Here is an 18,228-nt window from a genome sequence, read left to right on the forward strand (position 1 = left end):
AATGAAGCGATGAGACAGACACCAGAAAACCAGGAAAGAAAGAACCTCATCACTCATACAGCATCTTTAGGTAAGGCAGAGACCAGGAAGATTAGAAAAAAAAAAAGATAAAGAAAAGTTATAGAATAAATCAGAATGTGATTTAGTTTACGATCTATAGAAGAGCATTAGAGACACCATAAACAAATATATATATTTGAGATCTGACTTTCTTTCCCTCAAAATTCTGACTTTAGAATTCAGATATCTGAAGTCTGAGAATGAACTCAGAATTCTCAGATTAAAATTTTAAGGTAAGCAAAAAAATGCAAAACTGGGACTAAAGTCAGATTTCTGAAAAAATAAAAAAAATTCTCAAATTAAACTAGGTTAATTTTTTTTTTTTTTTTAAATCTTTTTTTTTTTTTGGCCCTAATCATCTTCCACTTAAAATTACATTCGGCTCAGTTATAAGTCTAAATGCTGGTACAATAGTTTGCATGCAAGATAACACACTAGTGTGGGTGTGGCTTAAGTTTCTATAAAGATATATAGATAGGTACGCACATTTACTTTTCATTACAAATAAAATAGGAACAAATATCCTAATTCACATACATCTTATGATGCCACGACTTTACATCTGACACTTTGCAGGTTTTTAGACCTGTACTGTAATTACTTGGGAAAGCTTTAGATGGTGTTCAGGATCAGCAACACCTTAAAGTGTTTTTGTATTCTCATCGGTTCTTCAAATCAATCAAAAACAAACAAACAAAACACTTTTCAATTTGAGTTAGGAATGATTTGTCAAAATGATAAAATTTGGTCAAATGATCCTTTTGGGGTGAAATAAGAGAAGGTCATGTAGGTGGCCTCAGACTGTTTTACTTGATGCTTGTTTAAAAAAAAAAAAAAAGAAGACAATAATAATAAAAAAGTTCCAGCAGACAGAACGGTGCTGAAGTTCACCCTGTAAGAAGCTTAAGAAATCAATAGGAGGATTTGCGAGCCGTTTCACAGTGATAATGATAAGCGTCCGAGGGCCTTCGATTGTGTGCAGTTGAGATAATGTGTTTGGTTGCGCGATCGCTATCTCAGCTAACCATGCAGATGCAGTCACATCCCTCAGACTTATTTTGTCTCAGAAACCACCAGGAGTCGAAGAAAAATAAAGAATTAAAAAAATTAATTAAGAAGAAAATGAAACCAAGTAAATTCGGACACTTAGGGTGACGGGTGGCACTCGAATTTAACGAGTGAATGAATTATACTGTACGCAGGGCGATCGGTGTAGAGGGTGTATTCGGTCCCGGACATGGCCTAGGCTGGAAGAAAATAACCCCAAATCAAAACCAAACGAGTTACAGAGTTACTGAGTTTAATGAAATAAGGATTCGAACAGAACTTCACAGATTTAACGCACGAGTCTGGATTGTCAGTAGGCGGAGCGACCTGCTTAAATACTAGTGGATAGAAGTCTGAGACATGATTTTGCGTGGAAGTTAATGTGAACAACAGTTCAACTAAGGCTTTCCGTGTGTGTGTGTGTACAGTATATATGCGTGTGTGCATGTGCATTATTTCTTGGCGATAGCAGCCACTGCTTTCTTTGCTGCGTCGTCGAGGTCGCTGGCTGAGGTGATGGGGAGCCCGCTCTCAGACAGGATCCTCTTAGCCTCCTGCACGTTGGTTCCTACAAACACACACACACACCATTGTCATCTTTTAGTTTCCCTATAATAAAGGCGGCAAATCAAAAAGGGCACTATACATTTAGGCACCATATAAAGAAAAACCCCACACACATACTTGTTATTTATTCACAATAACATGACAAGTGGTCATATGAAGATACTACAAACCTACACACACACACACACACACACAATTTCACACTATTTCTGTTGGTACATTTGGTCTTCGGTGTAAGAGACACACACGAATGTTTGGACACACACACACACACACACACACACACACTCTGATTACTAAAAAAGGTTTTGATGTCCACAATACCTACAAGCATTGTCAGGTATTACTGTCATCATGGGGACATTTGATTTTCAGAGTGGGGTACAGGTTTACACACACACACACACACACACACACACACACACACACACACACACACCTAGTAACAGACGAAGAACACCAACAGTGTTGTCAACACAGTATTTGTAATTGTGGGGGCATTTACTCTTTAAAAACAGGATACAGGTTCACACACACACACGCACACACACACACACACACACTCTAATTACTAAAAAAAGTTTTGGTCCACACAATACCTACACGCATTGTTATGTATTTCTATTATCATGGGGTACAGAGTAGGGTACAGATTTATACACACACACACACACACACACACACACACACACACACACACACACACACACACACACTCCTAGTAATAAAAATAGAGGAAGTTTTGGTCCCAAGGACATCAACACACTGTCAAGACATTGTGGGGACATTTAGTCTTCAGAATAAAACACAGATATAAACACACACACACACACACACACACTTCAGTCCACTTTATAAAATGAAGCTTGTTGTTCTCTTTAAATCCTGCAGTTTGGAGCCTGGACTATAAAGCAGGACTCGACCGAACTCCGTCCTCTCGCCCTAGAAAGGCAGCAGTGAAAATGAAGTGAAAGTGAAATGGAGTGGTGCCGCACCGCTGGCAGGAGAGGTGACTGAGGGGGAGCTCATTCAATTGGCTGAAAGTCAGAGGTCTCGTTTCATTGGCTGAAAGTCAGAGGTCTTGTCCTATTGGCCTCGGTGCATATCGGACCCAGCTGCCGAGGGCCCCGGTGTGCACGCGCTCCGTTCGGTTCTGATCAAGCCGTCTTCCAGGACGGACCGTCTGCCCTCGGGGCTCTACACGTGGTTTATAACCTGACGAAGTCTCTGACTACGCTGCTCCCCCTGACACGACATCCAGAGCCAAAGCTAATACCTAAAAACCCTCAAAGGGATGACTGATGGGGGGGCGGGGGGAGAGAGAGAGAGAGAGAGAGAGAGAGAGAGAGAGAGCACAAGGAGGAGGAAATGTAAAAAGGGTGTGCGCTGTTTTTCCCCCTCGAATGTAAGAGATAAAGTGTTCACTTGCTGTTGTGTGTGTGATGAGTGTGGTGAGCAGCTGGCGATGTGCAGCCTTTCTGATTTCACAGGTGAGAGTGCGGCTTTAGGGAGGATAGAACGCCAACACACATGCGTACACACATATACACACACACACACAAAATGTGGAAAAAAAAGAAAAGGCATATAAATATATAAAAAAAAAAACAAATTTACACAGTTTTATGCAGTTTATGTATGTTTCCATATTTGAGAGTGTGTGTGTTTGTGTGTGTGTGTGTGTGTGTGTGTGTTTGTGCGTGCGCATATGGATATGCTGTATCCTCCCCTAAAGCTGCACTCTCACCTGTGAAATCAGAAAGGTTGCACATCGCCAGCTGCTCACCGCGCGTCTCTGGCCTACGCTTAAAGCCACACGTCCCCACAACTAACAGTGAAACATGACGTGTGTGTACGTTTCAGTGCATTGTGAGGACCGGCACAATGAAAGCAATATATTAAAAGCATGTGTGTGTTTATAGACTTTTAGCCCTTTATGAGGACCAGTGTTTTATAAAACCGTGTGTGCGTGTGGAAAACATTGTTCGAATGTGCGACTCTGAAAATCTATACCTGCTTTGTGAAGACCCCAGGTCCCAATAACGCTAGAAATACATAATAAGAGAGAAAAGAGAGATAGAAAAACTGTGTGTGTGTGTATTTTAACCTTTTCTAAATAACAAATGTGTTCATCATAGGAAAACAAGCCAACACATGAGTTTGCGCATGTCCATATGTATGTTTGTACCTTGTGTGTGTTTTTAGTGAACACATTTGTTCATTTGTGGAAATGTAAACAATGACTATAAGCCTCACTAAGGGTTGCTGGCACACTCTGTAAGGACCCAAGGAACCCCAAATTATAGGTATGCATGATAAACGTGTGTTAAATTTTAACACATTAAAATAATCCCCACAATGATAGGATTGCAGCGAATGTGTGTGCGTATGTGTGTGTGTGTGTGTGTGTGTTCTCTCTTTCTCCCTGCAGTATAATTATGATGGTATCTGCTCTCTAATCAATAGCAGTTTCAGAAGGAATTCAATTACAGCACCACTTAACTACTGATATTTCACCGCCTTTGTCCGCTCACATAACGACTCATTTCTAACACGTCTCCCGCACCGGGCAGCACCAAACAATCAATCGGATAATTTCATTAGCGGAGGAACAGGGCAAACCAGGGCGTGTGCGCTCGGTATTGAGTGTCTTGCAGCTCTCTGTCCCCGTGCGACAGTGTGAGGAGACACAGAGGACATGCACACACAAACACAAGCTGAAAAGGATCAGAACTCTGCGAAAAAAAAAAAAGCTTCATGGCTATCTCTAAGTGTCTGCTTGCTCAGATCACATAGCCGAAAAAAAAAAAAAAAACGAAAGAAAATAAGACAGCTCAACCAAAATCATGAATGCATACGCAGATCCTCATAGACACATTGGGAAAGGCTGTAAATGCACACAGAGGATAGTACTCGAATCTCACCACTAGGTGCTGCCAGAGACCTACTCTATAACCTCATCAATCCCAAAAAAAAAAAAAAAAAAGATTATTAGATTTAAACACAACATTAACAGGAACAGCTCGGTAAATAAATGCATATGTATAAACTAGTTACACACAAATAAAACATGGGAGGAAACAAACTAGATTAACTACAGAGCACTGGAAGGTTATTGAAAGAGTTACACAGTTAATAGGATTTTAATTGTAATAGCAATGTTTGAGCATAATTCGATGCAATGGGCAAATCTAAAGTTAAATTATTCATTTATATTATACAGTATGTAACTTATTCTCACAACATATAGGATGGTATTTCTGAAACAATGCTTAATTACAGTAATACTATTGCTTAATAATTTAGGGTGCACCTTGGCACCTTGTGTCAGAATTGTGACTTTAAGTTTAATCTTTTTGCTATTTGTAAGTAAATGTTTTGTTGTGTTAAAAACTTTTCTTTTAACAAACTTATGAACATGACAACTTATTACCAGTATATACTGATCAGCAATTACATCCTAACCACCTAGGTTCTTGGTTATCATTGCGTCACCAGAGCAGCTTTGGCCTCTTGAGGCGTGGTTCTGCAGGGCCTCTGGGGTGGGCTGTGGTGTCTGGCACCAGAATGTTGGCCGCAGATCCTTCGGGTGCTATGGGTTGTGGCCTTTATGGATAGGACTCGTTTGTATGGCCACAAAGTTCGGATTGTGATCTGGGCAGTTCAGAGGTCGGCTCTGTGTCCTTGGGCTCTTTGCCTGCTTGGCCCTGTGTGTGGTGGGCTGTGGTGCACTGGGTGTTCTGGTGCCGTTCTATCGTGGCCAGCACCGACTTTTTCAACTGGTTTGTGCTGCATTAGCATTTTTGGTGGAATCGACCAGATGTGCTGGCCTTTGGTCCAAGCGGCCTTGGGTGCCCATGATCCTGTCACCAGTTTACTGGTGTTGTTCCCTTTACCCGTGAGTGGTCATGATGTTACAGTGTACAGTAAATGCAAAGCTGCCATTTAAAAAAATATTTACTGTACTTTTCATATAGACTGTGTATGACTTGTAGAACTCATACATTTAATGGTGCGATCTATACATGTTACCATTCTACATGGTGTTTAATGAAAATGTTAATTAAATGCTTTGAGTCATGAACGGCAGGGCTGTACTGTTCAACATCAAGAATTCATACTTCAGAAAATTCTAAACATAACACTCAGCATGACAGGAATATGCTTCCCCATGCTATCTGTGCGCTATTTCTAGTTAGGGCTAATATTAGCTCTTTTAGTTCCTGTTTGCAACCGGAACGGAAGTAAATAAATGAAGACAGGTCTGGTGTTAGATTACCACGCTTCTTCCCAGCAGCAGCGGGATGTGTGAGGGTGTGAGGTCTCAGTCAGTAGACTGGGAAAAAAGGAAAAAAAATAAAACTATGAGGTCATTACAACCAAAATGCATATTTGCTTTGCTGATGCTAAAAAGGTAGACGGATAAGTATAGAGATATACAAGTTGGGCAAACTTTCAGACAGGCACACGCTTGTATGGACAAATGCAAACAGACACAACAATCAAGACACCCACAGGTCAAACAGGTTGTGTGATGTCTCAGGTGGAAATCAATAGCGAACCATTGCAGCTAAACTCAGGCCGAGGAACCATTTTATAGCACTCTGTCAGCCATGATCAGAGCCCACACTGAGAGACAGGCGAGGCTATTGATCTCTCCGCACCATACACACACAAACATCAAACAGCTTTCACTGACCAAATAATTTTTTTGAACTCAACATGACCTTTCTTGCATCAGTTTGTGAGGTGCTGCTGAAGTACCCCATGGAGCTGCCACCATATTCTCAACTGATAACACAAATGCAAACTAAAGTAGCTACTTGAGGTTCGTCCATATTTATGATTGATTTATGATTCAGAACATTACCTGTATTTACTTTAAGAGGGTCATTCAATATACAAATTCATACTACATCACCCCTTAAGTCCCCTAAGCTTCTGGGTGTGAAATGCATTGCAATCTTTAGTTAACAAACTCAAACCTCTTATTTTAGGTCCTAATGGTTTTAATGCTCCAATTTTCTTAGGACTTAAATTTTCCCAATGGTCCCATGTTCCAATAGTCCCAGGCACCAAATGTGCCAAAGGTGCCCTTGATGCAATGCTCCAATGTTCTCAAGTCCTGATGGTCCTAACAGTCCTATGTTCCCAATGGTCCAGTGGTCCCAGATACCAATGTGGCCAGGCGCCACACGCTGACTACATCTACATTTCAAGGTTTCTATGCTTCCCAAATCGCTGTTCTCAATGTGACCATGTTCCCTACATCATCTGTTGTGTATCCTAGGCCTCTCTTGACATTAGTGTCCAGTGTGAGGCCCCTGTGTTCTGCAATGGTAACTTGTTTCTGTGTTCCTATATTAGACTTGGTCCTATGTTTTCAAAGTTTGTTGTGTCGTGGGTGTACTGTATCCTATGTTCCCAGTCTCCCAATTCTTAAGATTTGAGAACATGATGTTGCCAAGGTCATATATTTTCAGCAGCATATATTTCTGGAGTCTTGTGTTCCTATGTTTTTTGGAAGTAAATTACCAAGATGCAATATGTCCATGAATAATACAATCCCACAGTCCCATATTCAAAAAGTCTAACGTCTTCATGGTTTCTTTGCTTCCTGTGTCCCATATTCCCAACAGTCAATGGTTTACGGGTCTGAATGTCCACAGATTCTCATGATCTCAAAGTCAATATTTCCAGGCCCAAGTTTTCCCCAGAGTTATACTATCCAAGAGTTTCAAATATTTGAAGACCAACTGGGTTTTCCTAGCTTCTCGCTTCCACCAGCCCATGATACCAGAGAAACAAACTTCCAGTGTCTTATGGTTCCAGGGCCAAGTTTCGTATCCTGCTAGAGCTCTATGTGCCATATAAAAAGGCTACTCCTTTATTTTAAATGTAAGCCCTGTGTAGTCTGAATCTCATATACCATGTATATCACATCTAATTTTTCTGCTGCTCCTGCTCTCCATGGAGGTAGAGGGTCTCTCAGCAAGCTAATATGCTAGCAAGCAGCACGACTCTGCTGTTCTGTGCCAATTATACTAACAACGAGGCAAAGCGGGTGGAGTGCTATGTGTTCACTAGCACCTAGCATTAGCATACCCCGGTGAGAGGTCACAAATCAGCGACTATCTCCTTGGTTCTTTCTGCCAGTGCTAACGACTGTTGCAATGTGTCACGCATGCTAATGATGCTCCCTTGCGTGCTACCTCTTGCGTGTGGGTGAAAGTTGGCGAGTCCAAAGTCGGCCCCTGTGAGATGTTTTTGCTGCTTATAATGAGCACAGTGATGAAAACATTATTATGTGTGGACACAGCGTTTAGCGAGAGATAACCCCTTGGCTGTCTTCTCACACACTGCTATCTGGATAAAACTAGGGCTGTTTAAGAAAACCGTTCATGTGAATGGAGGGAAACAAATTGCTTAGTGAGCAAAGAAGTATAGTATTCTTTATCAGGTTCTGCTTTAGTCTGATCAGTGTTCCAGGTATCCTGGGAACACTTAGTATGAGGCAGGGATACACCCTGGATAAGACACCAGGCCATTACCTGGAGAGTTTTTGGAAGAACATGAAGGGAACCCATTTAGACACGGGAATGACATGTGAAGCTCACTATCGACAGTAAGCAGGAGACAGAATTAAACCAGGGACCTGGGAGCTATGAGGAAGGCTATTTTATTGTAGGTAGTGAAATAAGCAATGTTATGTAAATTATTCATTCATCTTCTATACTGCTTATCCTATAAAGGGTGGCAGGAAGCCTGGAGCCTACTGTAAGGAGGGGTACACTCTGGACAGATTGCCAATCCATCGCAGGGTACACATGCACATACCACACACTTAAACACTTATTTGCATACTATGGGCAATTTGGCAAGACCAGTTAACCTAAGCTGCAAGTCTTTGGACTGTGGGAGGAAACCAGAATACCTGGAGGAAACCCACCAAGCATGGTAGGGTAGGACATGCAAAGTCCAGGCACATGGGAGGCGGGAATCAAACCCTCAACCCTGGAGGTGCAAGGTGACGGTGCTAACTACTTCGCAACCATGCTGCAAGGTAATTAATTTAAGGAGGAAAGTTTTCTAAAAATACCTCACCTGAAACCCATTACAACTTTCAATGACAAGCTTAGCCAGCTAGCTAAATGTGATAGGAACCATTTTATGGCATAATCAAACCGTGTAAACTTAAAACCAAACTAAAAGGCTAGCTAACCTTCAAAAATTAGTTTTATATGAAAATATGGCTGGCTAGAAATGTTTAGCTTTTAGTTTTGTTTTAAGTTAACTATTACCTCTCCAATCGATTAAATTAATTATATCTCCAAAACTATGTGGGTTGTTCGAGTGAAAGTGGGACTTGGGATGACATTTCTGATGAATAAAGGCCTAAGTAAAAGTAATTGACATTTACAGAAGACTTCAAGCACAGTACGCTAATGGGACTCTTAGCTGCAGTAAAACATCTGAATGGTGGAAACGGTTAAAGGGGTCATAAAGCACTACATGCACTATTTTAAGCTGTTTGGACTAAACTGTGTGTTAGGAGAGAGCGTACACAACCACTCTACGATGATAAAGAGCCGCCCAGTGGTTTTCTTTTCGTTTATTACAGTAACATCCCCCTTCTGAAATCAGGCCAATCGCAAAAGCCTTGCCTTGTGACGCCACACCACAAGAGGGCGTTCCTAAACAAGTTGATTGACACTGGTGTTTTAGCAAAGACCCGCCCCGAGTGAGAAGACGCTGTCGGCCATTGTTTTTTCGCCGCTGGAGCAAAATGACGCCTAAGCGAGTGTTGTGTACAGTTGTTGGGTGTAATAGCGAACACAGCAGTCGTCATTCACTACCTAGGGTTAGTGACCTAGGGTACCTACCTAGGGTTAGGTATCTGAGCCACTGAGGACGCAGTGGCTGAATTTAGTTTTTAAAGCTAACGTCCCCGCTGATTTACCTAAATGCGTTCATGTTTGCGATAATCATTTTTCACTAGACTGCTTTATAAACGCGGGTCAATATAAAGCAGGTTTTACTAGGAAGCTGCTCCTAAAAATCGGATCTGTACTAACGCTTCGTGTTCCTGCTTCATCTTCACCAGGCTCGGTGAGTGTGATTTATTTTACTATGACTCTTTGCAGATCGCCTTTTCTAATAATCACGATGAATGCGGAGTGTCAGTTAACTTACACTCTCATAGAACATGGTTATGGCTTCTTCCCTGTGTACATCCGTCTCTATATAATCCCTAATCGCCCGTTTATAATAAACAATGCATTGAGGTGATTGTCTAGTTGCAAACTGTGTACGTAGTCGGAAAACTATATTATGCTTACCTTTGTTACGTTAGATGGTTTATAACGATGTCTGTCGAAGATTAAGAAGTCATGTAAACACATCAGTAAACACATCGCGTCCGTATCTCTCTCGGTAAGTTTCTCCGCTTTTGTTGTTGTTGTTGCTCGCGGCAGCGCAACAGCCCGTTAATTCATGCCCATGCAGTGATGAGAAGGACAAATCGAGTCGATGCATGTCCATTCTTTTAATTTCTGCGTTGTCAGGCGATATTACAAACTTCCGCGTAGGTTCCGTACTTAAATCAAACCAAAAACGACTGAAGAAAACAGGCTCGGGCTCTATAATCCATAGTTTTCCAGTTTGGACTGCATTACCCACAAAGCACTGCGTTGTGGCAATGCTTTGTGGGTAATGCAGTCCAAAGCATTGCCCGCACTGGACTACACTTCCGTCGCTATACCCTACGTGTCACGCCCCACAGAACGGGGGGGCGGGCTCAGCAGAGGTCATGAGCATTTAAATTAGCATGTACTGAAACAGGTTGCTGAGAACAGAGCTAGTTTTTACCAGGTAAAAGTAGTGTTTTTTTTACACAATCCTTTTGAATTTTTAATTAACGTATAATACAAACTTTTCATTAGGACCCTAAAGATCATATTAAAATTTAATGAAAAATATAATGTGTAGGACCTTTAAAAAGGCAATACGTCCGTTATGATCCCAGGCCAAGGTGGTTCGGTGTCATCCTTATGAACATTCAGTAAGTGGAACGCCTGATCCTTGAAAATTAACAAATAAATTGTCGCCAACTTGCGAAAGAGATGCATCTGTCTGTGAGAACTGTACAAACCACCACCACTTGCACGTTACAGAAACCTCAGATGGGAGTTACTGCCTTAACCACCGTACAGTTCTGACCTTGCTCCAAGACATTTCCATATGTTTGAGCCATTACAGGGGTTTCTGGGAGGCCGGCGTTTTAGATGTGAAGCAGGCAATTCAATCGTGACTCTGGCGTACTGAATAAACATTTGATCTTGATGGTGTCCAAGCACTAGTGAAACGCTGGGATAAGTGCATTAGTGTAGCAGGGGATTATAGAGAACTAAAGGGAGCTTTTAACTCTCAGAACTGTTCTGTTATTCTGACAAAAAAAATTCTGGTTTGACTTGAACGCCTCTGTAGTAAGCAAAACAGCCCAACAGACTTAACTAGCAAAGATTAGGTCCAAGGATATGTATCACTTAACAAAATCAGACCATTTCACCACAAACACACACAAACACTTGACTAACCTTCCAGCCGGACAACCAGGGGCACCTTGAGCTCCAGCTCTCTGGAGGCCTTAGTGATGCCGTTAGCGATGATGGCGCAGTTCACAATCCCACCAAAAATATTCACTAGGATGGCCTCCACCTAAAAAAAAAAAAGAGACAAAGATGGAAGAGGATAAATACTGAGAAGGCTGAATAAACCTGATAGCAAAAACAGACACAAAAGAAAGTTTTAGATATACACCAGCATCACAGTCACACCGTGTAATCAGCGTGACCGAGGAGGCGTATGGGGAACCTCGTCTGGGGTGCGGCACAAATAACTACCCAGATTCGACAATATCCTGCTTCTCTCCACAAATAACCAAAAAGTGTAAAACAACAACATGATCCCGTGTGTGTATACGGTTCTGCGGCTTGCTAACGGAGATAAGAACGAGAGTTTGGATATGCAGAGTCCTTGTAGAAAAGGAGAAATTGAGCTTCAAACCTCTGTGAATCTGGTAAAGGTGAAAAAAAAAGGGGGAAAAAAAAAAAACGTAACAAGAGAGGCCAAGGTTAGCGCTATCAATCGAGCTGCAGTCAGGTACGGGATTAGGATAATCCCTCAAAAGCTACTAAACAGATTACAGTCACATAATGCAACAATGATTTACATTCCTGTCTGTGCGCACGCATAGAAGCAGACGCTCACGAGGAGAACATGCTCACACACACACGCATGAAAAAGAGTCGGGTGAATAAACGAGAGCGCTGAGACGAGTACAGCGAGGCGGGATTAATTTCGGTGATATGCGCTAATCAGCAGGATCAAGAACAGGATGCTGTTATGCTGTTTACACACAAACACACACACACACACACACACACACACACAAATTCACACAAATACCCAGAGAGAGAGAGAGAGGAATAAAATCCATCAGCTGCCATTTCCTTTGAACATCACAAGTTGATTTGGGGTCTGTAAAAGGTAACACAGTTAGGATTGGTCTATTGAGTCAGGTTGTGAAGTGTGTGACAGGTAGAGAAAGAGAGAGACGGAGAGAAAGGGAATGTGTGTGTGAGAGGCATGAAACTCTGAATGAGGACCTGAATACACTCAAACTGAGATCATGTCAACCATGACAGCACAATTCATGCTCCTGCTACCCTTGACCTGATTCTAAAAGCCTGAGTAACCCTCTCTCTTCCTCAATGAGACACACACACACACACAATATCTGGCTATGATGCTTATAAAACGCTTGACTAACACGTCTGACATTTCACAGCCTGTCATGATCTTAGTGTGAGTGTGTGTGAGCGTGTCGTCCAATACCCAAGACAAACAGACACACTCTACATAGATCTAATTTATGTTTTAAATAAACAGTCTATTTAAGAGACAGAGATCCCAGCGCTGAAAAGTCGTCTCTCACGTGTGCCATTTCCTCCTCTATCTAATCTGAATCACTCCTCCGTCTGATATTTTATCCTCTTCAGGATTTCTCTCCATCTGAAGTCTCCCTGCAGTCTCGCGTCCCGTCACCAGGGGGCACTGCAGATCCAGGAGTCGGGTCCTCACATCCTCATATCGTCTCATCATGAGCGGTCCATTTTTCAGTCCTGGCGTTACTGAGAGCGGCCATATTTCTTTCAGCCATGCGTTTCCTATTGACATCCATGTATATTAATGACACGCCGGGTGATTTATGCGCCGTTGTAGCCGAGTCAACGCAGTTCATAAAAATATCGGGCGTGCTCCGCTTCAACTGTCTGTGAATGTGTGGGGACGGGGGGGATTGCTTTTTAAATTTTTTTTCTTTTTTACAGCTGCTGGAAAGCTTCTCGATAGTGGACGGGTGCTTGGGAAGGTGGGAAAAAAATACAGTACTTTCACAGACTTTTCAATTCAGTGATGACCATCTGTGATACCTTCGGTACATCAGTGATTTTTGACAGAATAAGGACATTTTCTTTAGGAAATGACCCAGGATGGATCTCTCAGTGACTATACTGAAGATACTTTTAGTGTAGAAGTTGACTTAATGTTTGTTCATTTGGACAGTGGTGGCTCAAACGTTTAAGCTGTGGGTTACTGGGTTTCTGATCAGAAGGTCGGGGGTTCAATCCACAGCCCTGCAAAGTTGCCACTGTGATCTTTTGTCACGCTATTATATCATTTTGAAAAGAAAGAAATCTCAGGGCCTCCACAGCCTTAGACTCAATTTTATTGCCACAGGACGTTGCTAAGTCTAGACCTGATCTACAAGCCTTTGGACACTATGCATGATGGGTGCATCGCTTCATGCGCTCCCTTCTCATCCTGATGCACACATGGCTTTGAAATCTGGACTCATCTGACCACATGCCCTCATTTCCATCGCTCCGAAGTGTGCCCTAATCTTGGTGCTTCCTATCAAACTGAAGCCTTTTTTACAAATGAGTCTCACCAGCAAGTGGTTTTCTCATGGACACACAGCTCTTTAGTCCCAATCCTGTGAGTTCTCGTCACACTGTACGCATGTGGGAAATGCTCTTACTTTCACTATTAAACATTGCTCCGATTTCTACTGGCCTTTTTTAAATGATGCAACTTGACCGAACGTTAAAATAATTAAAGTCATTCATAATTTGTTTCCAAACACATCGCTTCCGTGAAATTGACGGTTCAGTACTATGATCGGTACTAGGGTACTATAATCAGTACTAGGGTCACGCTGTTGAATTGTGTACTTTACATCACTGGTGAAATAAGCTTTTGTTGCATATCCCAGTTAGGAAGCAGGGGTCAGAGCACTGGGTCAGCCAGGATACAGATGGGTTTAAGGTCCTTGCTCTGGGCTCAACAGTGGCAACTTTGCAAGGCTGGGGATTGAGCCACTGACCTTCCAAACAGAAATCCAGTAGCCCACAGCCTTAAACGTTTGAATCCCCACAGTCCAAATGAACAAATATGATGCCTGAACAGTTCTTAACTTAATTCCAGTAATTTCAGAAACTTCCTTAATTGTTTTCTTTTAACTAATCCAAGCAAAAGTAATGTAGTATAGAATAAGGATGAGAATAAGAAGCCTTAGCAGTAACTAGACTGTCCATTTCTGCCCCCAATTCCATCATAATCTTTAGGATAGTTCTCTCCAAAATGCCACTACGACCATTAATTGTGACTGAATACTAAGGATTTGCAGCTGAACTTCAATCAATGTAGAACTCGTTAAAATTGCAAGATCTGAGGTACCTCAGCAGGTATAGCTCATTGTTAAATACTGGAGGGCTACAAGTTCAAATCCCAGACCTGCCACAGAGTCATTGTTAGGTCCTTTAATAAAGTCCTTAACCTTCAAATCACTCAGCTCTATCACCATGCTTAGATTAGATTCTGTAAGTCACATTCATTAAAAGCATCTGGCAAAATGTATATTAATAAATGTTAATGCGGCAGGGTTTTAAAACTGCAGCGTCCCAATTGTGCATTTATTACAAGTTTCACATTATTTAAATAACAAAGACGGAATGCTTTAAAGACAAAAAAGGACGCAAGGGTCTAAGTATGGTAAAAAGTGTGGCCCAAAAGGCAAAAGCAAAGAATTGACTGCTGTGTGTGTTTGCTAACTTTTGCACGCAATAAATCAAACATTTTTACTTACACTAATTTCAGACGGAAAATTCAATTCAGATCAATTCCTGCTCCAATTAGAAGCCGAACTCGCCTGCGCTCAGATTGATCATCGAGCCGAAACATTTAATTTAGCCAATTAACATCCAGCTGGATCAATTAAGTCGGGTAACGTCTAGTAAATTACCCGTGCCACTAATAATAAAAAAAATAATAATAATACCATCTGCACAAAATACTAATACAATATTAGTACAACATACCAGTGAGGATGTTAAACAAGACAAGACAAGGGAAAGGAAAAGAAAAAAAAAAACTCCCAGGGCACGCTGCAGGATTCCACTGCTGTTACCTTAAACTTGCACGAGCGACTCAAATTTCATATAATAAGGTCATAGCGCCCGTGGCAGAACGGCATGTCAAGGTGTTTATCCTTCAAACTCAGGCGGAACAGCTGGAACGGGCTTCAGAGCTCAGGAAAACAGCCTGCTGTCTGTATGGAAGCTCTCAGAAACCTCTCCCTCTGCCACATCCATTCAATAACACACAAATCTGTAGGGATCCCAACAGGCCCGAGTGACTGATTGGATTTTATACCGAGTCGCAATTACAAGATACACGTTCTCGGGCGCATCTGCAGCATTAATCGTAATCATTTTAATGTGTACACGTTTATACTTTTGCCACAGTGAGTCCACGTATATACTGATCGCAGAAGGTGCAGTACAGAAACTTGCGTACACTGATGTCATTCACACCCACCACACTTTTGTTTAATCCACCACCTTCCTTGATCGCTTTTTGCTCCTACTGATGGTAAAATAAGGGGTTTTGTTAACAACATCCAGACAAGCGGAAAAAAAAAAGTGCGACAGAGCTAAATCCTCACAAAGCCCCGCCTCCTAATGGCTTAATTCATTTATTTAAGTTAGGGATAAGGCTTGAGACTGAGGGCAGAATACATGCAATGTGTACACCTAATGACCCAGTGTAGAGTCACCAATTCACCCAAAACCAGTATGTGTTTGAAGATGGGATGGAACCTGAGAAACCTCATATAAAAAACAAACAAACAAACAAACAAACAAACAAACAAACAATAAAAAAAGTAATACAAACGCAGAATCCATGAGGGCTCCCGAAGCTGAGTGATAGCAAAAAAGTTGCCCTTTTAGGACAAGTGAGGATGGGATCCCTGTTGCGTTTGGTTCTTCTTGAGGTTTTCTTCTATTGCGGTCTCAGGGAGTTTTTCCTTGCTACCATCACCCTCAGCTTACTAATCAAGGGCAATCTGATCATTTTGATTTCTATACATTCTCTCACCAATGTACTTTTGATTCTGTAGGGCTGCTTTGTGACAATGAACATTGTTAAAAGTGCAATATAAATAAAATTGAATTGAATATTGAACTTCATGAAAGAAATGTGGTCGGGAACACATGATTGCACTGTAAAGCCAGTTGAAATCAGACATAGTTATGTTAAACAGTGAAAACATTACATGGTAATATAAGATCGGCACGACCATATTCCAGGACTCAAATTGTGAAATATTGGTTATGGGAAATTTTAGAGGCTTTTTTTTTTTTGGGTCATGAAATGTGTGTTATCAATCCAAAGTGGCAACACAAGATTATATAAGATTCAATCCACATCCAGTTAACTGGAATGCCTGTTTATCCTCCCGAATAGTAATTTTGTGTACTCTAAGCCTTGACTTCGAAAGTTTAACAACCAGCAATCTTAAAACTACTCATTGGATTGATATCCACTCACTGACTCATGATCCATCCCGCTTTATCCTGTATACAGGGTCGAGGGGGGCTTGGAGCCTATCCCAGGAGACTTGGGACACTTTGGACAGGGTGCCAATCCATCGCAGGGCACACACACTCATATTTACACACTTCGGGCAAATTTGGAAACGCAAACTAGCTGTCTAATCTGCATGTCTTTGGACTGTGGGAGGAAACCGGAATACAAGGAGGAAACCAACCAAGCATGGGGGAATCGAACACGGACACCGGAGGTACAAGGCGACCGTGCTAACCACTAATACTCACTTTTCACATCTTCATATTTACTTTTAAACATGTCAACAAACTTAACAAACAAGACACATAATCCAATTGTGTTCAGTGAATTTATGGTATATATTTAGGTCCACAGCTCCAGAGCAGAACGAAAGAAGCAAAAGTCAGCCACTTGGCAATATTTTGACTGATTACATAACACATAAATGTGATCTTTTGTCACGCTATTATATCATTAAGAACAGGAAGGAATCTCAGGGCCTCCACAGCCTTTGCTAGACAAACACTAACACTTTTTCGCTTCATTGCTCATGGCTTTGGACACATATTCCATTTTAAGCAGCTAATCTGGTGCAATTTAAGCTTCACTTAGATCCAGTGCTCTGTTAGCTAATGCATATGACACCAGATCCAAGACGCCATTGTTGCTGGTCAGTCATTTTTCACATCTGACAGCACTATGATGCCTATACCTACTTTGAACACCATGATCGAGGTAAAATGAGATTACAGCAAATCAGACTCGCCTATATCGCGGAAAACCCCTGTTCCATATCAAAGCCCTTAAATAATTATAAAAACCCTCCTGTTTTTTTTTCTTCACAGGAGACTGGGGCACGCCACAACCATTATCACTTGCAAACACACACCTAATGCACACCTACACAAGCCTCTAATCGGCTCGCGGAAAGGCATCTCGCTTTTGTTAGCGGCTAACAGATGCTGGAAGCGGTTCGTGTCATTGTTCAGCTTATCTCCAGAACCCAGCCGGTTTCGTTAGCAGCCATGTTCTAGCACCTTTGCTAACACTCAGCCACCTTCCGTGACTCGCTGAAGTTAGCTGTAAGGTTCGAAGGGGTGTAAAACGTTTCACGGTGCCTGAATTCCTTAAGGCACAAAGGTTTCCTGACGTTCTAACCCCGTCGGAAGACTTCAGTAATGGTATTTGTAATGGGTGCGGGGTAGCTATTAGACAGATGCACATCCTGTGTACTGCATCCTTGTCATTAAAAATTAAAACGTAAGCAAAGACAAGCTTCTTGAAGAGGATGCTTGAAATGCTCAAAACGCGTTTTTTTTCTTTTAAAGGGGTTGTGGTTTTGAAACTACAGACAAACCCAGAAACGCAGATTCCTTCCCACTTTGACTGGCAGAGCCAAACACACGTGTAAATCTTACATTCACATCATTTGCCGGAGTTCTGACATATGATTTGAGTGCTCAGTGGCAGCAGAGGTGTGTATCAGCGATAGCACTACTAGATTGATTCGGGATATTTTTCCCCCCCTTTATGTTGCTGCCATTCTATCAAATCTAGGAGCTATTTTTCAGTCCCGTTAATCCG

General features: G+C 41.8%; 1 protein-coding gene across 1 annotated transcript in view; it reads right to left on the bottom strand.

Moving 5' to 3' along the window:
- Nucleotides 1–886: 886 nt before the first annotated feature.
- Nucleotides 887–18,228, bottom strand: part of suclg2 (succinate-CoA ligase GDP-forming subunit beta) — a 109,835-nt gene continuing 92,493 nt past the window's right edge. Inside the window, exons 10-11 of the mRNA XM_053484228.1 lie at nt 11,271–11,391; nt 887–1,675 (exon numbers count right to left, since the gene is read on the bottom strand). Coding sequence (XP_053340203.1) covers nt 1,560–1,675; nt 11,271–11,391 — 237 coding nt within the window. The 3' untranslated portion in view covers nt 887–1,559. The remainder of the gene's footprint in view (nt 1,676–11,270; nt 11,392–18,228) is intronic.

The sequence above is a fragment of the Clarias gariepinus genome, chromosome 23, assembly GCF_024256425.1.
Source record: "Clarias gariepinus isolate MV-2021 ecotype Netherlands chromosome 23, CGAR_prim_01v2, whole genome shotgun sequence".
NCBI lineage: Eukaryota > Metazoa > Chordata > Actinopteri > Siluriformes > Clariidae > Clarias > Clarias gariepinus.